Source organism: Lucilia sericata, unplaced genomic scaffold (genome assembly GCF_015586225.1).
Source record: "Lucilia sericata isolate MDLA Ls3-8-SP2 unplaced genomic scaffold, ASM1558622v1 Contig001448F_arrow, whole genome shotgun sequence".
In the NCBI taxonomy this organism is placed as follows: domain Eukaryota; kingdom Metazoa; phylum Arthropoda; class Insecta; order Diptera; family Calliphoridae; genus Lucilia; species Lucilia sericata.
In genome coordinates this window covers 40,121-64,532 of record NW_023995378.1, presented here as the reverse complement: position 1 = coordinate 64,532, position 24,412 = coordinate 40,121, and the positions used below count along the sequence as shown (strand labels likewise).

Sequence of the window (24,412 nt, the reverse complement as noted above, 5' to 3'; positions counted from 1 at the left end):
CCTCATATCTCAGACTTATGTATATGCAATGAAAATCTGCATGTGTGTGTTCTCATGCATTTTAATACTTACAACAAGCTGTTTCCTCATCACTACCATCTTCACAATCTCGTTTGCCATCACATAATTGTGTTTTCAATATGCATTTCGGTGTCCCATTAGCACCACCGCGTGGACAAAGGAACTTATTATCAGGACATGCTATTGCCGTACAATTGGCTTCATCACTCTCATCAGCACAGTCATGATAACCATCACAATAGAAATTCGAGGGTATACACAATGCGTTCGTACAACGGAATTGACCATGATGACAAGGTGGAAAATCTGAAATGTTGCAAGGAGCGTATGAGAAACATAAAGAATTTACGGTGATGAATGTAATATATTGTTGACAGAGTCATTAGTGTGTGTTTTGTTAAGGAAATGTTCAAAGTTGTTTTGCACGAATCGTAAGGTGATGAGTATGAGAGGGGGGAGAAATCTACTAGAATAAAAGTTAATTGCATATTTAGAAGGGTGACAGGAAATAAAAGGGGATTTTTCGTAAAGGTAGAAAATATGTACTTTAAAGAAACTAGTAATTTTTGTAATTTTTAAGAAATTGGGTGAAGTTTTAGCTTATTTTTGTGGGGGAAATCTTGCTAGTGGTATGGAAGTAGTAGTGTAGTGGTATGGAAGTATTTACTAATTAAAATTGAATTACTGAAATATTTTTTGTTGCCAGTTAGATAAGAACATTTTATAGATGAAAACACTTAAGTTGCGATTTAGGTTGTCAACCAAGATTGGGCAAGAGACTTTAAAGTTATTTTTGGAAGATTCCATTTTTAGTAGTTTCATTAACTTTTCTCTTTCAAACATATAGTTTGTTTATTTCCTCATTTTTGGCCGCCAATTGGTATATGTGTCAATTTGAAAAACTTTGACAATTTTCAGTTTTTAATATGAATCCCATAAAAATTCCCCTTTTGTGCTAAAATTTCTCTTTAAATAATGAAATTTAAGTTTTTTTTAATAAGAAATATATAATGACCCTCTTGCCAACAGGTTGGCTTGCAAATGCCTACTTAACCCATTTAAAGTTAAAGTAAATATTTCACTTGGTAAAATTGTACAAAAAAAATCTCTTAAGCAGCCACATTACTTAAGCTCTATTCTAACAAATGTATCTCGACTACTCATCTCATTTAATCTTATCGTCCCTTATCTTTTAACCTTGTTCTAGCTTAATACGGCAGAATATAAATTTGCATACAAAATGCTGTTGCACCCGCACCCGCTCACCCTCACTATTACAAACCCTTTATTATTTGCATTTTTATGCAAAGTGCAGTAACAATAAAAGAAAACCAACACACACACACAAAGTTAAATTAAGAAAAATAATAAAAAAATAGTATAGTACTTACTGCATCCTTGTTCATCAGAATTATCACCACAGTCATCTTTGTGATTGCACTTGAGTGAAGCACTAATACACTTTAAACCATTGGCACAACGAAATTGATCCAAACGACAGGCAGTACCCTTACAATTCTCCTCATCACGACCATTGCGACAATCTAAATAGCCATCACAACGTTTCTCTTTGGGTACACAGGGACCGGACAGACGGCTGCCATCAGAGGGTGCTAGACCACCAGGTTGATTGCAAAATACATCGGTTGTTTGACATTTTCTATATGCTAAAGGGTCGGAATATGTGGAAGTACATAGTGGGTGAATGGGAAGGTTGAGTATGTGTGTGTTTGCAGCAAAGGAATACCGTGTTTCAAAGAAGACAAACATGTTTGAAAGATAAAGGTCACATGAGTAAATATGGCAACAGTAGCAAAAGATTTATTTATTTAAAAAACACAGCCACAGAGGAAAAAGGAAAAAAGTAATAATAATAATATTGTGAATGAAAAGCGTAAATTGAAAAGGATAAAATATTGTATATTGACAATTTATTGTTCATTGTTGTGTGGATGTATATGTATGTTGCAGGGTAAAAAAGATAAAATTGTTGTTTAACGTTGGGTAATGACACAATGTTTGCATTGCAAGTGCAGCCATTGAGATGAGAGGATATATGTATAAGAAGGGACAACAACAATGGGCAGCAGAGTAAAACAGTAAAGGAGAGAATGTTTGTTGACACAAGAAAATAATATGCAACAAGAAATTGTCAACAGGAAACGGATACAATTATTTACAAGTTACACATACACACACACACACGCGAGATCATAAAGAATAAATAATAAATATTGAAATTAAAACACATTGTTGAGTTGAAATATAATAAAATCGCAGACAACACAGCCAGCCGGAAGTGGATACATGAAAAGAAAAACAAAAGAAAAATAAAGGATTAAATATAAGTAAATACAATTACATTTTAAAAACATTTGCAAATTAAACTTTTAGTAATTTAATTAAAAGAATCTTGAAACTCAGCTTAAACTTAACCGGTAAATAAATACTTCTTTGTCATGTCAATTTCATTAGTTTTTCTTCTCTATTTGTTTTTGTTCAATTTCAACTTCATATTTGTTGTCAGGAAGTAAATCTTTTTCAATCATTTCCTTCTTCCATTACACAATTATACAGAGCGACATACATATACGATTATTTCTTTTTGTTTAAGTTATTGTCTGTGGATGAAATGTTGCTAAGGGTAAAAAGAACTTTATTTTTCTAAGAGTTTTTTTCCTGATTTATAGTTATACAATTCTTTGCAATGACTGTCAAGTTGTATTAACTCTTTTTTTTGCCCATTTCAGCTTTATTTTCTTGGATTGTTCAAACTTCATCTTTGGGTAAAGTTTTTTTATAATAAAGAAAAAAAAAACAATGATTGCATGCTATAGTAGGTCAATTAAGTTTGGTTTGTATGTATTTCTAAAATTTCACTTTTGAAAATTTAGACCTTTTTAAGAAAAAAAATCTATAATTTGACCTTTTGACCCTGATATATCAAAAAAAAGCAAAATTAATTATAGCACATATATAGATGGACTTCACTAAAGGATCCGGAATGTAATTGTATGTTCTGGAACTCTTAGTGCAATCCGTTAATCTCTATTCAATAAATTGACCTTTGACCCTGATATTTTAGAAAATAAGCAAAATTAATTATAATAAACATACAGTTGGACTTTACCAAAGGATTCGGAATGTAAATGTATATTCCGGATGATTTAGTGAAGTCCATCCATTTGTACGTTTGTTGTAATGGGTTGTATATTCAATAAATTGACCTTTAACCCTGATACTTTAGAAAATAAGCGAAATTAATTATAACAAACATACGGATTAACTGCGTTAAAGGATCGGGACTGTAAATGTTTATTCTGGATCATTTAGTGAATTCCGTTCATCTGTGCGTTTGTTGTAATTCAATAAATTGAACTTTGACCCCGATATTTTAGAAAATATGCAAAACTAATTACAACAGAAATAACGATGGGCTTCACTACAGGATCGGGAATGTAAAAGTATATTCTAGATCGTTTAGTAATGTCCTTCCATCTGTGCGTTTGTTGTAATTGTTTGTATATTCAATAAATTGACCTTTGACCCTGATATTTTAGAAGAAAAGCTAAATTAATAACAACAAACTTACGGATGGACTTCCCTAAATTACCCGGAATGTAAATGTATATTATGGATCTTTTAGTGAAGTCCACCTATCTGTATGTTTGTTGTAATTAGTTGTGTGTTCAATAAATTTACCTTTGACCTTGATATTTTAGAACTAAAGCCAAATTATTTACAACAAACATACGGATGGATGGATGGACTTCACTAAAGGATCCGGAATGTAATTGTATATTCTGGATCTCTTAGTGAAATTCGTTAATCTATATTCAATAAATTGACCTTTGACCTTGATAATTTAGAAAATAAGCAAAATTAATTACAATAAACATACGAATGAACTTCACTAAAGGATGCGGAATGAAAAAGTATATTCTGGATCTTTTAGTGAAGCCTATTCTATTCATTTGTAAGTTTGCTACAATTGGTTGTATATTCAATAAATTGACCTTTGACCCTAATAATTTAGAAGAACAGCAAAATAAATTACAAAAAACATACGAATGGACTTCATCAAAGGATCCGGAATGTGAATGTAAATGTATATTCTAGATCGTTTAGTGATGTCCGTTCATCTATAAGTTTTTTGTAATTGTTTTTGCGAATTTGATTTTATTAAGTCTAGATTTTTTATAAAAATTTTATTTAAAACGTTATACTAAAGTCGTCCTTTACCACTCACCATTTAAATGTTCTTTACAACTTTTTATTTCGTTTACATTTCATTTTCATTCTGCCATGTCATGGGTTTGTTTGCCATAAGTTCTTCGATATTTGTTTTCACATTTTTTCCCATATTTTTTCTTATTATTGTTGTAGTTTTTTTTATAAAACAAAATATTACTTTTTTTTCTTACTCAAAATCAAAAACACACATATTGCAATTGTGAATATAAGCAACACAGACGTCATTATGATTTGTTCACTTTAAGATTTGTTGGTTCTATGAAAAATCATTTTTACTTTTCAATTTAGAAATACTACATGGAAAAAAAATGCGCAAAAGTTTTATGCAACAAATATTGAAGGAAAGAAAAATACGAATTTATTAAATTAAAGTTTAATTGCAGCAAATGAACATTAAGCAATTTATTAAAGATTGATGTACTAGTCAAACATAATTAACTCTAACGATTTGTAAACTTTGGCAGGAGAAGGCAGGGGGGTTTAGACTTTTAGTTATAAATTGCATTAAAGTTTGAAAGTGAAATTAACTTAAAACTGCAAAATAGATAATTGAAACCACAAAATAATGACTGCAATTAAGTTGAAAGTTTTGTTTTAGCAGTCTTAAAGTAGGCAATAGAAATTGTTGAAATGCATGATAATGTAGTTAGGCAGTAGTAAATTTATCATATTAAAAATTAATAAAAATAGTTGAATAAGTCATTATTAATTAAACTACTGAGTTGAAAGTTGATTTAGCAGCCTAAAAGTAGGCACTATAAATTATTGCAAGACATACATATGTATATATGCTATAGTAAATTTAACAGAGAATGTCTAAAAGTAGGCAAGCTTTTTAAATAATTATAATTAATTAATTAAGTTAATGAAATTATTGTAATATATTTTAGTTAAACAAATTTTATCCTTTTTTTAAATAACAAATTTTATAAAACATTTGGAAATCTTATTTGAATAGCAGAGTATGTACTTATTTTTTCTTCCTTTCTTTTGCAGTAGAATGAAAAAAACGCATTACAAATTCCCTTTTACTTTGCATTTAACCTCCTATTTAACTCAACCACTTAGTTTTTGGCAAAATAAATTAAGCAAATAACGGAAAAAGCAAAACTGAAAACTAAGACGGAAACGGAAATTTACTAAAATGAAACAAGAAAAATTTAAATGAAAATGCAAAATTGCAAAAATATTTTATTTTTTTCTTTTCGTTTGCACACACACAACGTAAAGGTAATTGGATTATAAAAGTTTTTTAAATGTAGACAAAAAAAAAAAAAAAACAAGTAAAACCCAAAAGAAAAATTTTAAGTAAAACTATTTTAAAGGTGACCAAATTTTTTGTTTTTTTAAAGTTTTATAAAAAGAAACTTTTTCAAGCTTCATTTTTTGTAAACTTTTGTCATTAAGCTACTACGTGTGTTAAACAAATATTTTTATGTTGCAAACTAAGGCGTTGACAAAAGTAGACTGAAAAATAATACCAAAAACCAGCCATCTTTAAAAAAAGTACTTTTGTCATTATTTAAAATAAACCAAACGGTTTACATCCGTATAGTATTAAAGGAATTAAAGACCATTTTTTTTGGTTTGTTAAAAGTTAAAACTGAAAGTTATTTTTCAAAAACTTTAAATCATTACAATATCCCTAATACATAGTTTCGACTAAATAAGAATCTATCAGAAGTAATTTTTTTTTTACTTTTTCCTTTTTCAAATGTTTAAAAGACAACTTTTTGGTATTTTTTCTTACCTCAAATGGTACTTTTTTAATTCTATAATATGAAACAAAAACACATGATTTTTTAGCATACACTGAAAGAGATTATTTAATAGAGAACTTTTTGGTACATTTTAGTCCCTCAAATGGTACTAAAACCCAGAAACTGAATTAGAGAGGGTACTCTTTGGTTCTTATTAAATGATAATCTATCGGAGGTGAATCTTTGGTACTATTTCGTTCTTCAAATGGTACTTTTTTATATTCTATAATACGACACCAAAACACAAGTTTATTGAATATACACTGAAAGAGATTTTTTAATAGAGAACTTTTTGGTACTTTTTCGTCCCTCAAATGGTACTAAAACATTAAACCCAGAAACATAATTTTATACTAAATTAGAGAGGATACTCTTTGGTACTTTTTCATTCTTTCTTTAAATTTTCTATAGTAGAAGCGAAATACATGAAACCCGATCCTTGTTAAATGAGAATCTATCGGAGGTGATCTTTGATACTTTTTCCTTCTTCAAATGGTACTTTTTTATATTCTATAATATGAAACCAAACTACATGATTATTGAACATACACTGAAAGAGATTATTTAATAGAGAACTTTCTGGTACTTTTTCTTCCCTCAAATGGTACTATAATATAATACATATGTTTTAACATTCAGGGTCTTTGGTACTTTTTGAATTTTCTATAGAAAAGATCGGAAACACATGAAACCTGATTCTTATTAAATGATAATCTATAGGTATTATTGGTACTTTTTCGTTCTTCAAATAGTACTTTTCGTATGTTCTATTATACAAAGCCAAATATAGTACATGGTCCTTATTGAATGAACTTTATGGTACGTGAATCTTGAAACGTAAATTTTAACATGCATGATCCTGACTGAATAGGATTCTCTAAGAGGGGACTATTTTGGTACTTTTGCATTTTTAAAATTTTCTATAGCGGCTTACCGAAACATAAGAATTTATAAGAGAGAATTTTCTGGTACTTTTTCATTCTCTCTTATAAACTAGCTCAATAATCTACTTTAGGGCACTTTTTTATACTTCAAATGGTACTTTTTCTGAATTCTAAAGTATTTTAAAACTTTTTCTAAAGCGTAAAATATTTAAAAAAAATTTCCTAAATTAAAATATTGTCATTTAATGTCTTTTACCTATTAAAGCAGTTAAATGTGTATCTTTTAACAATTTTTCATGCAACATGAGTTGTGTGTGCAATTTTTTCCCATAATAGTTAAAGTTGTTGCTTGTTTTATTCCTGTTGTTGTTGTTCTTAATGTACTATAAATTTTAATACAATTTCATTGTTTTCATTGTTGTTGTCTGAATAATTTAACAACCTTTAAAACAAGTGTAAAGAAATGCGGTTTTTACACGTTACATTCTCATACCTACTTCATTACATGGTAAACTTAATAGACACAGTGAGAGAGAGAGGGATAAGTATGTATAGAGAGAAAAGTAAAGACATAAACCTTTTCTACCAGTTTAATCCAACATACTCAAACAATTTTTATGCAAGGTTTAAATTACTATAAATATGCAAAGTTTGTCTTTGTCTTATTATAATGTGTTGTTTTTGTTAACTTTAATGTATATTTTCTTACATACATATAGAACAGACAACCGGGAAAAAAAGCGCCAAAAAAACAAACTAACATTTAAACAATGACAATAATGTGTTGAGTGGAATTGTGTTTAAAAGAGAAAATAAAGAGGAAACTAAAATAACAACTATGTAATAAAAAGGACCCATATAACAAAAAAAAAAAAACAACACTGCTCTAGTACACCAGAGACGTTTAGACACTTCCAGTGTTTAACTACATTGTTTTGCGAATGAGAATTGTAGGAATAAACTTAACGAAATTGTAATTAACACAAAATGCACTGAAAATTGCAATTTTAAAATAAAAAGTTTCTTTTTTTTTCTGTTTGCTGTCAATGCTTGAGTTTAGTATTTGAAAAATTCTCAACTGTTTACAGAATAATATTGTAAAAACATTGTTGCTTAATTACGGCAGCAGACGGAATGAAAGAAAGTTTATTTTAGTTTAATTATAAATGAAAATAATAGTCTACTTTAAGGCAAAAAGAAAATTTAATAGTTTAATAAAGTTTCGTGAATAAAATTACTTTGTTAAACCTTATTTAAACAACAATCTGAGATATTTGATAGATATTAAAACTTTTCTTAAAATTTCTGTCACAAATTTTGGGATTCAAAATTGAAAAATTTTATATTTTTTAAAAAACAAGTTTATGTTAACCAGTAATTTAATATTTCAAATATAATTAAAATCTTTTCATATCACTCTCAATTAAACCCACACTCAAAGTGTTAATAGTTTTGGTTTAATTTTTCTTTCACCTAAAATTATGCTTTAAAAATATACATATAATTTCCCCTACATTGTTGGCTAGATTTACCTTTACATTCAAATGACTTCTTTTCACAATCTTAACAATTTCTATTGAAAAACATAAATGAGTTTTTTTCCAGCTGTGAAATATAATTAATTTTTTATTATTCCTAAAAGCAGACATCTTAGAAATGAGACAAAGAAGTAGAACAGTAGAAATATTGCTCATTTACTTAAGAATTGACATAACTAAAATTTTGCACTTTTTGAGTTTAATACTACAAAATATTCTTTAAATCAACAACAAATTATTAACATAAAAGTATAACTTAAAACCAAAAACTATATTTTTTGAGTTATAACTATTTGTAAGTAAATAATCATTACATTTTAAGCTTATTTAACAACTTAAGTTGTCTGTCATCAAATGTACGTACTTTTCCGGAGACACTCAAACTCTCACACAAATGGGGTTTGAAAGTTTTAAACGCAGTAAGAAAAAAACTTTTTACAATGATGATGTTAAAGTCAATGAAAGAAATACTTTCAAATATTGTAGAAGAAGAAGAATTTAGTTTTCTTTTATGGGCGGGCTTGTGAAAGAGTGTTAAGTATATAGAGTCTGTTAAATTATAGTTAAGTAGTTGTGTTGTCTTTCCTTTGAAAAACGAGCTTTTTTTTATAGTAGTTTCTATATTTAAAAACTAAATAAAACTTATTTAAACATTTTCTTCTATTATTTTTTTTTTTCGTACAAATGCTGCTTTATGACAGTTTCAAATCCTTTTTATATTACATTTTTGCAACTAAACACATTTGTGAGTTTTTATTGTTAAACAAATGTTATTAAATGTTTTAGTGTTTATAAAATTACAAAAAAATGTAATAATAATATAAAGACACTTAATAAGATAATGTTAAAGTTAATTACTCAGCAGAAATAATAATTAATTATAATTAAAACTAACTTTTCATAGACGTATGAGTAACGTACATTTGTATGAATTGTAAATATGAATTACAAAACACTCATACGTTTAGTTGTACAAATAGTAATCGAGGGTGGTGTGTATTTTTTTTATGAATTGTTATAAATAATATTAAATTAAATGTTTGTGGCTGGTTTTTCTTTTGATTTGTTTTCAAATCACGTTTTAATGCCATTAAAAAGAGAAGTAATTAACACAATTAGTGTAATTTATGTTTTTTTTTATAGAATTTATTTATTAGCTTGTATAATTAAATAGAAAATAAATTATTAGTATAGGATTACTTTAAAGTACTCTAGAATTTATTTATTATTATAAATATAAATTATACTTAATAACTTAAAGCATTGTTGTTATCTAATGAGGGTTTTCTTTGTAGGACGTTTAACAATGGTATGAAAATGTGTCCCTTATTTGGAGAAAATTAGATCATTAATGAAAAAACGTACCAAAAAGTACCTCTTTCATGTGTTTCGGTTCACTACTATAGAAAATTCAAAAGGTACCATTTAAAGCATGAAAAAGTACCAAAGAGTACCCTCACTATATCAGTCAGGACCTTGCATGTTAAAATATATATTTCTGGCTTTAATATTATGGTAGCATTTGAGAGGCGAAAAAGTACCAAAAAGTTCTCTATTAAAGAATCTCTTTCCGTGTTCAAACGTATATGGTTTTATAGAACATACAAAAAGTAACATTTGATGAAGCAAAAAGTACCAAAAAAGTCACCTCTGATAGATTCTCATTTAGTTAGGTTAAATTTTAAGTTTCTAGGTTCAATATTAAATATAATACAAAAAGTACCATTTGATAAACGAAAAAGTACCAATATTTTCCCTCTTATAGATTGTTATTCAATCGAGGCCATGCAGATCAAATATTTTTCTTTGAATTAAAATAATATGAATAGAATGATGAAATAGTGGAATAAATTATTTCTTTGTGGAACGCACAAAGTACTATTTTCCCCTTTTTCATACAGGAATAGACTTGTCGAGTATTCAATTTTCAAAATAATCTGTAATAAATCAATATATCGCAGAACAATTCGTTGCCACGTTTGTTAACATTTACACAGCGGATGTGTATAAAATTTAGATTTCGACAACGAATTGTTGCAATGTTGACAACGTTGCGTTGTCAACCTTACATAGTTTTATCGTACGTATGTATATACTTTGAGAACGGATGTTATAGAAAAATTATAAAAAATTGGAAAGCTTTAGATAGCGAAAGTATATTGCTTTGGAAAAGCTTGATATTGTGAATGGAATTCTTGAGCTATCAAGAGTTTATTTCACTTAATCTAGTCCATTTCTGTAGGAATGTTGGAAAGCTAGAGCTAGCGAGATTGTGTCAGCGAATATTTTCTTATAGGAATGCTTGAGTCAGCGATAGTTTGTTCTATATAAAAGCTTGAGTAAGTAACATATCTATTCCTATCTTTTCTTATAGGAATTCTTAAGTCAGCAATTGTCTGTTCTAAGTATATAAAAGCTTGAGTAAGTAATATTTCTATTCCTAGGTTGATATTATGGAGGCATTTTTGAGAAAGAGAGACTTATAGAAAAAGCTTGAAGTAGCAATAATAGCTTTCTAAAAAAGCTTAAGCTAGCTAAAGACAATTTCAGTAGAAAAGCTTGAGTTAATAAGAGTATATTTCCTATAGAAAAGAATAAGCTAGTGAAAGTCTACTTCCTTTAGTAAACATATATAAAATATAATAAAACGAGAGAGAGAGAGAGAGAGTAAGCAAAGCTTAAATAAATTGTTTGTTTTTCATAGTTTTCATATTTTTGTTTTCTTATTAATATAAATTTAAAAAAAAAAGTTTTTGTTTTTCTATTTCAATAACATAGATATTTTTGTGTTTTTTTCACAAAATCTATTATATTTCTTTTATGCTAAATTAATTAAATAAAACATTCCATTAAATACATTTTTAAATAATTTCTCTATAATAATTTTATAATAACATTATTTTTAAATCAATAATAAATTCTATATAATCAATTTAGCATAAAATTCCACATTCAATTAAAACTAAATAGTTTGCCTAAAAACATTAAAATTTTATTAAAATATATTTTCTTTACTCATTTATGAAATTAAATTAATACTATAGTGCGTATTGAAAAAAAAAAAAAAACAAAACCAATAAATTTTACCACTGGTAACATCTGTTCATACAGTTAAATACAATTTGAATGTCAGTCACTCAAACGTTGGCTTGGCTGACTGTCAGACTGACTGACTGCATAACTATGGTTAAGGCAGACAGTAGTAATATCCAACAACAGCTGGTGACAAAAGCAATAGTAGTAGCAAATTCAACAAACACTATTTTCCTATTACTGACTACGAGAACACTAATTGTTTGTGACATTTTTTAACCCTAATACCATTAATTATTGTCAACATAAATACACCCAAGTGTGGCAATCTAAAAAGGTTGTGTTGTGCCAAGAGCTTTAGACGTAGAAGCAGTGATTAAAAGTTAGTTGGGGCATACATAAATTCATTGCAACAAAATGTGGTAAATAACCCCAAGGATTTAATGAAGAAAAACGAAATATAAAAATTGTTCAATGACTAAAACGTTGGTAAAATTCTTAATAAGTTTGCCAACCTTTTAAGCTGCTGAAATAATGTTTCATAAGTCAAAGTAACATTTTGTTTAGTATTTTGCTTAAAAGGGTTAATTTTAATTTCAAATAACCAGCAACTCCCCCATATTTATTTAACACTAAACTTCAATACAATTAAGACTTGTTTCTTTTTGTTTAACAAATGTTTTAGCAATATTTTTGTGTCCCTTTGAATTTTCAGCAAACTTAATGAAATGATTGGTGTGCATGTGTGTGTTTTAGCTTTTAACATAATAAATTTCATTAGTATTCGTTCCGGTTTTCAAAAAGAACTATAACGCTAGAAAATGAACAAAATATTTGCCTTTAATAGAATTCAAAATTATACAAACGCATACAAGTAAGTAATTCTCATTATAACACTCACACATATAGACAAATGGTGTTTCCAGTGGGGAATATAAATTCATGGAAGGAAGTAAAAGAGAGTTTTGTTATTAAGTAGTATAAGATGGTGTTAAAATCATGACAAACGGATATCCGTTTACGCTGATAATCATTTATGCAAAATATATTATCTTCTCTTTAATAACAACTACTCACAACTGTAAATGACTACTATTGGATTGAAGGACAAGACTATTCAACTATATTACATTGAGAATAAGTATGTCTACAAACGTTAGCAAAATCTACAAACGTCTCGATTATAGGTTATAAAATGCAGGAAGTTGTTAAATACACTCGAGAAAAAATAAAATATGTAATATAAGAAAAACGATAGTTTGAGTAAATGAGAGAGACTGTTTCGCTATTTCAATGAGGAGAAAAAAAAAAGTGCCAGAAAGGGGGGAAAATGGGAAATTTAGTTGTATTCAAACTCATTGAGCCAATTTTTATAAATTTGTACAAAAAATTTTTATTTACTCCTACAAAACAAACTATTGGTGTGTGATTTTGAAATTCTGGTACTAATTTAGGTACTAAAGAGCACCAAATTCGAATAAATAGTTTGGTACTTTTTGAAAATATAATTTTTCTGGAGCAAATGAATGCAGATTTCTATACGTTGATATTTAAACACGGAGCATTTTGCAAGCTCAATTCTTGAAAAGTCTATTCCTTCGAGAAAGGGGGAAAAATAATACTCTTTTTATTAGTACTTTTCCACAACTTCATTATTCTAATCATATTTTTTGAATTTTTAAAAATATTAATATAGAAACAAAAATATTTAATCTACATGGCCCTGATTGAATAAGAATCTATAAGTGGGAAAATTTTGGTACTTTTTCGTTTATCAAATGGTACTTTTTGTAGTTATATTGAACCTAGAAACATAAAATTTAACCTAAATAAATGAATCTATAAGAGGTATTGTTTTGGTACTTTTCTGTTCTTCAAATGGTACTTTTTGTATGATTATTGAAGATATTCTTTAATAGTGTACTTTTTGGTAATTTTTCGCCCCTCAATTAGTACTATAACATTAAACCCAGAAACATATATTTTAACATGCAGTATTCTGACTGAATTAGTGAGGAGACTCTTTGGTACTTTTTCATTCATGAAATGGTACGTTATGAATTTTTTATAGTAAGGAACCTAAACATAAGAAACCCGGTCCTTATTAAATGAGAATCAATTGGTGGTAAATCTTTGGTACTTTTTCGTTCTTCAAATAGTACATGTTGTATGTTCTATGATATGAAGCTAAAACACAAAATTATTGAAGCATATGAAACACGGTTCTTATTAAATGAGAATTAATAAAAGGAAGATTTTTGGTACTTTAGTACCTTACCATAAAGTAATCTAAATTTTGTATTTAATTTTGATAGAGTAGTACCTAGGGCACGCTAGTGATGATATATTTGTATAACTTGAGCTCAGAAATCTCTTCTAATATAAAAGTGAGAGGTAACAAAAGTGTCTTTCTATGGAAAGGATTGATCTAGCGAATGTGTAGAGTATTTCTTCAGTAAGTTTTGTTTTTGTGTTTTTTACTGCAATTTTTCTTTGAGCGTAATCGATAGTACATACAAATACACAAATACACAAAAAACAAGTGCATTATAAAAACGGAAGTTTTAAAATGACCACCCTTCATCACCACAAAAACTCCCCTAGGGAGGAACATGAAAATTAATCAAGTTTATATTATGTCAACACGACAGATAGGAAATGATATGGTTGGTATATACTAAATACATTATACATACACATATAAACTATGCTATATGTACAAGAATGTACAATATAAATAGGTAAATGTAAGTGCGTATAAGTGTGTTAATATGCACAGATATATGTATGTATATGTTAAAACATTGTCATACATGTTAAACTGTGTACATATGGGTTCCTCTCTGTATAAAAGGCACATGAATGTAAATAATTTTCTATGTACACATACACAATATTATGAACAGATTGTTTTTGTAGTTGTATGTTTTTGTAGTGGTAAACAAAAAAAAAAAAAAAAAAAAAAAAAAAAACTTACAGAAGAATAAATACTGGTTAAAAATATTGTCTAGAGTTTGTACGCCAAGCGTGTTGAAGTGCTTGTACATAATAAGTATCGAACATAATAAACATTAAACCAAACATGTAATGTACCATGTTTTTACATACTACAATGTGAGAGTTTATGTACATATTTACATTTCCATAGTAAGTTTAAGTATGTGCGTGTAAGAGTAAATGGTCAAAATCAAATATCAGTAGCAACAAGCTGTACAATTTTCTGTCTTCTGAAATGTGTGTTTGTTTGTATACTATAGTCTCAATGACAGGCATATGTCTAAATGATTATAAATTTACTTAACTCTCTCTCTCTGACACAATAACTCTGTTCCCTACCGCCTCACAGTTAGTGTCCCGCTTTGTCATTTTCACTTTACCACATGAAAATGTATATGTACAGCTTAACAAACAGAACATGAAATACATACATACATACATACATACATACATACATACATACATACATACATACATACATACATACATACATACATACATACATACATACATACATACATACATACATACATACATACATACATACATACATACATACATACATACATACATACATACATACATACATACATACTACATACATACATACATACATACATACATACATACATACATACATACATACATACATACATACATACATACATACATACATACATACATACATACATACACATACATACATACATACATACATACATACATACATACATACATACATACATACATACATACATACATACATACATACATACATACATACATACATACATACATACATACATACATACATACATACATACATACATACATACATACATACATACATACATACATACATACATACATACATACATACATACATACATACATACATACATACATACATACATACATACATACATACATACATACATACATACATACATACATACATACATACATACATACATACATACATACATACATACATACATACATACATACATACATACATACATACATACATACATACATACATACATACATACATACATACATACATACATACATACATACATACATACATACATACATACATACATACATACATACATACATACATACATACATACATACATACATACATACATACATACATACATACATACTACATACATACATACATACATACATACATACATACATACATACATACATACATACATACATACATACATACATACATACATACATACATACATACATACATACATACATACATACATACATACATACATACATACATACATACATACATACATACATACATACATACATACATACATACATACATACATACATACATACATACTACATACATACATACATACATACATACATACATACATACATACATACATACATACATACATACATACATACATACATACATACATACATACATACATACATACATACATACATACATACATACATACATACATACATACATACATACATACATACATACATACATACATACATACATACATACATACATACATACATACATACATACATACATACATACATACATACATACATACATACATACATACATACATACATACATACATACATACATACATACATACATTTTGAAAAAAAAAAAAACGTATTTAAACATGGTAGACTTGTTCGAAGATTTTCAGAGTTTATTTATATGTATAAGTGTCTATATATTAGGGCTGTAACCAAAATTGTATGCTGAGATCTAGGATTTCGGGCAGAAATAAACATTATGTGTATTTTAACAAGCTGAAAACGTTTTTTTGAAATAGTTTTTGGGAAAAGAGTAACAAATGAGTTATCTCCATGACATTAAGTTTGAGAGAATAATACAAAGTTTAAAAATCTTACTCTCTTATTCTAAAATAAAGCTTAAACTTTGAAAATATCCTTCGAATAAAGTTAAATATAAATCATGTAAAATAAATTTTATAAATTTAACAGACTTTACTCAATTTAAAAATAAATTAATTTGAAATCAAAGCATATAGCAACATATTTGGTCCTTTGCATTTAACTTCCCATTGGGCCTATGAAAATATAAAATATTTATCATTCTGACACTGGCATGTTATTTTTATTAAGGGTGATATAGTATTATCAAACAAAGTCAAATGTAATTTAAATTTGCAATACAAAACAAGCAACAAAAAATTTTAAATATCCTTTTGATCATAAATTATTGTGATTGGAAAATAATGCCCATAAGCAGGCAACAAAGAATGCAAAATAATTTGCTCTATAGGAAAAAAAACAAAAACTCAAACACAGACACAAAAACTTACACAAAATAATATGTATGTAAAAATTAAATACTTTTAATAGTATATGCAATTTTAAAATGTTTTCTCTATGTATTCAAAACGTTCTCACACACTCACAATTTTAATTTTAAGCAATTTTCCTGTTTATGCATAAAATCATTAATTTATTGTAAGTGTGTATAGCTAACATACTTTAGGGCATTTTTATTGCAAAACAGCAGACTATTAATAATTATAATGCTTTATAAAATATTAACTTTAATACATATTTCTAGGCATAAAGTAATATATTTGGTATTGTATATTTTATAGAGGGAGTATAGTAATTTCTATTCAAATATACATATGTACATATGTATATGTACGTGTGCATCTAGAGAATTTATAAACTTCTTAATATGCATATTAAATTTATTAAGAGTTTAATACATTACGCTATTTAAACTCTAATAAATGAAAACAATTGAAACTTATGGAAATTTCTATTTAATTATTTGCATATATGTATGTATGCTTGTATTGCCAAAACGATTGGTATCCTTTGGATAAACACATAAATAGAATGTGGAATTATAAATACGAGTTCTATATTTGGCTATGTCGAATATTATATACCCTTCATTAAATTTCACCTACCCTTCACAATTTCTCTTTCCTAATTTTGGCAATAACAAAACAACAACATACGTTTTGTGTTCTTCTTGCTCTTTTTAGTTTTTTAACTAAGCAAAAGCTAAGTACGAAAACAACATATGTATATCAAAAGAAGCTGTGTTTTGTTGTAGTTTTCTTGCAACATTTTCTAAGGTTGGTCGGATTTTTGCTTATGTCCTAAAAAATCAATGAAGATATACGAATATATCTATGGTCTTCAGAAAACAGACATGTAGCTAGACAGACTGACAGACGGACTGACTGACTGCCTGACTGACTGACTGCCTGACTGACTGACAGACAGACAAAGAAACAGGCAGATAGAAGGACATGGCTTAATCGACTCCGATTATAGACTACACCATTTACAGTTGTATTTCAGAATTTTCCAGTTCTATTTCAGAAATTTCCATTTATATATCAGAATTTTCCAATTATGTTTCAAAAATTTCTAATTATATTTCAGAAATTTCCAATTATATATCAGAAAATTCCAATTATATTTCAGAATTGTTTTTTATATTTCAGAAATTTCTACTTATATTTCATAAATGTCCACTTATATTTCAGAAATTTCCACTTATATTTCAGAAATTTCTAATTATATTTCAGAAGTTTCTAATTATATATCAGAAAATTCCAATTATATATCATAAATTTCTAATTATATATCAGAAAATTCTAATTGTATTTCAGAATTGTTTTTGATATTTCAGAAATTTCTAATTATATTTCAGAAATTTCCAATTATGTTTCAGAAATTTCTAATTATATTTCAGAAATTTCTAATTATATATCAGAAAATTCTAATTATATATCAGAAGTTTCCAGTTGTATTTCAGAATTTTCAAATTGTATTTAAAAAAATTCCAATTGTATTTCAGAAATTATATTTTTATACAAAAATATTTATGTAACATTGTATGTAGTTATTTTCGGTCTACTACATAGACTATAGACTAGACTATAGACTAGACTATAGACTAGACTATAGACTAGACTATAGACTAGACTATAGACTAGACTATAGACTAGACTATAGACTAGACTATAGACTAGACTATAGACTAGACTATAGATAGACTAGACTATAGACTAGACTATAGACTAGACTATAGATAGACTAGACTATAGACTAGACTATAGACTAGACTATAGACTAGACTATAGACTAGACTATAGACTAGACTATAGACTAGACTATAGACTAGACTATAGACTAGACTATAGACTAGACTATAGACTAGACTATAGACTAGACTATAGACTAGACTATAGACTAGACTATAGACTAGACTATAGACTAGACTATAGACCAGACCATAGACTACACTATAGACCAGACCATAGACTACACTATAGACTAGACTATAGACACAAAGAAGGCGGATGTATTTTGTTATATGAATGCTTTAACTCTGAAGAGATTCTATTCCTACCTAAAAGCTTTAACAAATTTAATATTTCAACATGCCGTAGAATAAGTTCACTCATCTATTACTAAGACAAATGTTTACACACAAACATTATACATAAATAATGATATATTTACCCAATAAGCAAAAACCTTTGAAATGATGTAAATATGTATTTGAAAACCTATTCAAATTTCATACATAGCCTTTGAGAACAAATTTGAAAATTTTTGTTTTCAAATGGAGAATTATGGCCTTCTCAAACAAAAAGGCAGTTAGAAATCAAACGTATTTTTCAAATGTATTTCAAATTTAAAAAAAGGCTAGAGGTAAGCTTGAAACTAAAAAAATTTTCGAACGTATTTCAAGTATTCTTTATTATTATTTTCATACATATTTCAAACCCTAATTATAATGCCAACTATTGCAAAATTCATATATTTTTTTACATCACCTGAAAATAAAACATTCATACATTTATTTTAGCATATTTTTCTTTTATATCTCCGATTATTTCTCCTATATTTAACGTTTTTTCGCTCCCTTGCTGTAGAAAAAATGTTCTGTTTTATTTTTCTAAAATAATTTATTTTTTGAAAGAAACTTTTCTAAGTTCAATTAAAACAAAACTTTGAAAATTTTATAAATATCACACATTATATTTTTTAAGCGTTTTTTGAAATTATCATGTTTATTTCAAAGGCTAAACTTTAAAATTTGAAAACAATTTGGAAAATACATTATTTAGTTAAGAAAATTTTCAAAAATATTCTCAGGTTTGAATCGATGTTTATTGGGTATAAACAACTATTTGCAGTGATGGGCAATACACACCGACACATTTATGCTTGTGAAAGGAAACGTTTACTTATAGGTAGTTCTTTAGCAAATACTAAAAAGTAACAGATTTGATTTGATGAAATTCAAAGCAATATACAGGTGAAGCTAAGTCTTTGTTACTAAATTCCATGCAGTTAATACTTTAGCTACATATACATACATACATGTACATATGGATAACAATGTTTATAGTTTACATCCATTTCGATGTATCAGTGCAGTCTACATTTACAAACTTAAACGATTGATTGCATACAATATCTTGCTGCTGTTGTTGTTGTTATTGTTTGTCTTGTATTTATCTTCTACTGTTTACATAGTTGCAGGAATATCTACAATATTATGTATTTGTAAAAATATTCCTTGAAAGTTTATCTTTGTTGCAGACTTTAATGTTTTATGATAGTATATAGAACTCATGTGAGGCAGGCATACATATACATATTGTCAACAATGAAATTTATAGGAACAGCAGCAGCAGCAACAACAAAACAATTGTCATGCAATATTGTAGCAATTTAATGTGAGCTATTATTTTTTTTATACATACATATTGTTGTTATTTTTGTCTCATCTTCTTATTCTGGTTGAATAACGTAAAACTATAATAGTTCTGTTTGTTTTTGTCTTTAAGAAGACATAAACAAATTTTTGAGATAAAACTATCAAAGTACAATATAAAGGATATTTTTTTCTTAAATGGGGAAATATTGTCTTTTTCTAAAAAAAAGTTGTCTCTGCAGCAAATAGAGTACTGTCTTTAAGTAAATAAATAAAGTTTTGTCAAATAATATTTTCTTTTATTTTATTTTTGTAAATAACAAAATAAATAAGGATATTTGTATTTTGTAAATTTATGTATAAGTTTTAATAACTGTTTATTTGCTTAAACAATTTGTAACAATAATAAGATTTTATTCGAGTAAATTACATGAGTAAATAAATAAACAAAATACTGGAATATTTGCTAAAGTGAAATATTTAATGTTTCTATAAATACTTTACTCAAGAATAATCATTTTTATTTGAATAATTTGTAACATTAGAAATAAATTACAAACCGAAAGGGTCGATGGAAACATTAAATTATTAAATAGAGTTTGTGTGTTGGAATAAATTATTCAAAATTTATTGAAGACCCTCTATACGTATTGTTTATTTTGTTTTAATTGTTAATTATACGCCCCTTAGCACGATGTACTGCATTATTTGTAGAATTTTTTATATAGCATACTTTTAGGCTTTTAGTCAATGAATTATTTCAAGCTGTTTGCAGGAATAAGAAAATTTTCCACTTTTAAATTCTTTATTGTGAAAAACGTAAAGATTTCTTTATGTTCTGCATAAAGATTTTTAGTATAAATAATGAAAAATAAAAAAATATTTTATAATAAAATGTTGTAAAGTGTGGAGTTAAGATCTGTTGAAAAAATTGTGGATAAAGATTTTTCAATTTTATACTTTATTTTACGTGTTGTTATTTAAATATAATACCATTATTTACATAATTCTGCTTATTTTTAAGACATATTAGAGGGAGTTGCATTTGTAATGAAAGAAAAGAAAGAAATTTTTTTATATAGATTTATTTTAGCTTTAGTCGTTAGAGTCTTAACATTATTAAGAATGAAGGACCTTAGAAACACTGTAATGATTTTCCAAAATATATTCAAAACTTTAACTTGATACTTAACTGTTTCCTGGTAAACAAATGTGTAACTAATGAAATTTCCTTTTAATTATTGACTACAAAAATTTAAGAAAACTGTTAATAAACTAATAAATTACAGTTCTAGAGCTAGCAAAGTATACTTTTCTGGCTCTTAGCTGGGCCGAAGGGAAGAGAATTGAGAAAGTCATTAAGATTTTACATTAAAACCTTGAGAAACAGCCCTAATTGTAAATATATTTTAATAAATTTATCTAAATTTACGTGTTAAATGTTTGAAAGAAAAAAACAATTAAAAATAAAACACGATTTATACAATTTTAAATAATAATAAAACAAGAAATTTATTTAGTTCCCCATACAAAATGTACTGCATTAAGGGTTCTTAATACCAAGAAATATTTCTAAAATAAAAATTCACTTGAAATGACAGCCACATGAACTAAAAAGAGTATTGCCACCTTTAAAGGTTTTAAGAAAATTGAAAGTAATAAAGTTTATAGCAAACAAACAACAACAACCTTTATAAAACTTTATTATATTTTGTTGAGAGCAGCACGTAAGAAGAAAACATTTTTGCAGTCATTAAACAATAATAAATTTTCAAAAGAAATTAACCCCTTTTTTTAAAAAAAGTTTCCCATAAGTACAATCAATAAAGGCAACTTTAAAGGAAATGCTATTAAGTTGAATGTAATTGAAATTGAGCATAACTTTTTATTTAATTAATTTTTTATTAAGTATTTGTAAATTTATTAGATAACAAATATAAGAGAGAGTTGAAAGACATATAGTAGGAAGAGTGAAAGAGACACATTTTCTAGCAACTTTGTTTATGTTCTGAATGTAAAAGAGTAAATGACAGCGATTTGATTTTAGTCGTGAGTGAAAGTGGAGTACTTTACGTGAACACCTGCCTTGTCAGAAATCTTTTTCAACAACAGGGTCAGTTAGAGATGATCCACATCCGCATTTTTGTGATCATTGACAAAGACAAGTTTTTTCTCATAGACACTCTGGTAAGTTTGGAATATTTATACCAGGACAAAGAAAAGAGTATGATCGATAATCCTCGTGTAGGATACTATACCATCCAAATCATTATACAAATTTATTGCAGGCCCTCTATACGTATTGTTTATTTTGTTTTAATAATTATTAATTATACGCCCCTTAGCACGATGTACTGCATGATGTACTTGCACATAGCATACTTTTAGGCTTTTATTTGTTGAATTATTCCAAATTATTGATTGTGAAAAACGTTAAAATTTCTTTATGTTCTGCTTAAATCCAAAGACAAGTTCTTTCTCATCATATGGAATATTTATACCAGGACAATGAGGGGAATATGATCGATAATCCTCAAGTAGGATACTACCATCCAAATCATCATATAACTCTTTAATACGACACATAAGAGATGAACATCCGACACATTTATTCCTTCATATCGCTGGTATGTACTCTGCAATAACTCCACAACCCGTGTATTCCATCAACATATTCCAATATTATATTCTCGCGAGTTAGTTACAACTACAAAAGTAATATGTGTAACAAGTAGTAACAAGTAGTTTGATTACATGGTTTACATGGACAAACAAGCAGACGGACAGATAGACATACAGAAAGACAGACAGACAGACAGACAGACAGACGGACAGACGGACATACGGACGGACAGGCTGAAGAACATGGCTTAATCGAATACCCACTAAAGTGGTGTAGGGTATAACTATAAAAAAATTTGCAAAATATTTCATTTTTTGGCCACACTTTTTTTACACATTTCAAATTTATTACTTAAGTTCAAGATTCTTTTTTTGTTCAACTTTTTCAATAAAAATAAATATGATTTATGTATCAAACAAAAAACAAAGAGTCACACTTACTGCACTGTGCCTCATCCGATTTGTCTTCACAATCTTCTGTCATATCACAACGAAAATGCGGTGGTATACAATAAGTTTTATTAAATACATATTGGCCGCAATTTATTTGACCCGGCTCACATTCAGGGGGTGCTGCAAAACAAAAAAAATATACAACATAAAAAAATTACAGACATTAATCAAATATTTATGTTTGAAACTTACGACACGATTGCTGTTCATCTTCACCACCCTCGCAATCTTTTTGATAATTACACACCCATAATGAGGTAATGCATTTACCATCATTGCAACGAAATTGTCCCGGAGAACATGGCACATTTGGTGTGGCTATGGAACTTATAATACCGCCATGTACAACACCGCTACTATCACCAAAACCAATACGGCCACCATCAGTTAAACCACCTGCAAATGAAACAAAGGAAAAGAAAAATTAAACAATTAATAAACTCACTCATTAAATTTATATTTAAATGTATTTGCATTCTTTTTAATATATTAATAAATATATTTTTTAAAATTTATGATTGTTTTTTAAAAAGCAAGACTGTAACAGGAAAGCAGTCAGTTTCTTATGTATTAAATATTTTGATAAATTAAAATGTAAATGTATATGACTTTTTAAGCAACACAAAATATCCCTTCAACAAATATAAATTCATGTGTATTCTAGTACATACGAATGTAAAGGAGTTCTCAACTTGCCAGTAGTTTCTCAAGGAGTCCAGGAGTAATCACTTTACAGTTTGTTGAAATATTTGTTTTATGTCAAGAGCAATTAATCTAGCAGTAAGTTATAAACTTCCTGTTAACCCACTAGAAGTAAACTATTGTCCAATCAACTCTCCATTATTAATCGAAGTAAAGCTTTCATCTACTACATTATTTCGGGATAGTTACCCCCATCTGCAGGGTCTAACACCGTTTGGAATATACAAAACATTCAACAATTTTATTTTGTTTGTTTGTTACTCACACTGCTGCTGCTTTTTTCACTGCTGCTGTTATTATTATTGTTGTTGACGATTGCAACCACTGTTGAATCATTGGGGAGCCCTCATAACAGACAATACAATACAACAGCAACAACAACAATAACTTTGACAACAAAAC

At 27.6% G+C, this 24,412-nt stretch overlaps 1 protein-coding gene across 1 annotated transcript in view; it reads right to left on the bottom strand.

Annotated features, from left to right (window-relative positions):
* LOC119611426 (low-density lipoprotein receptor-related protein 2) overlaps positions 1 to 23,704 on the bottom strand; it is a gene marked incomplete at its 5' end in the record, with an annotated part of 38,788 nt that extends 15,084 nt beyond the window's left edge. The window contains 4 exons of the mRNA XM_037966997.1: positions 73 to 327; positions 1,413 to 1,688; positions 23,297 to 23,428; positions 23,501 to 23,704. Of these exons, the coding sequence (XP_037822925.1) occupies positions 73 to 327; positions 1,413 to 1,688; positions 23,297 to 23,428; positions 23,501 to 23,704 (867 nt within the window). The remainder of the gene's footprint in view (positions 1 to 72; positions 328 to 1,412; positions 1,689 to 23,296; positions 23,429 to 23,500) is intronic.
* Positions 23,705 to 24,412: the final 708 nt, after the last annotated feature.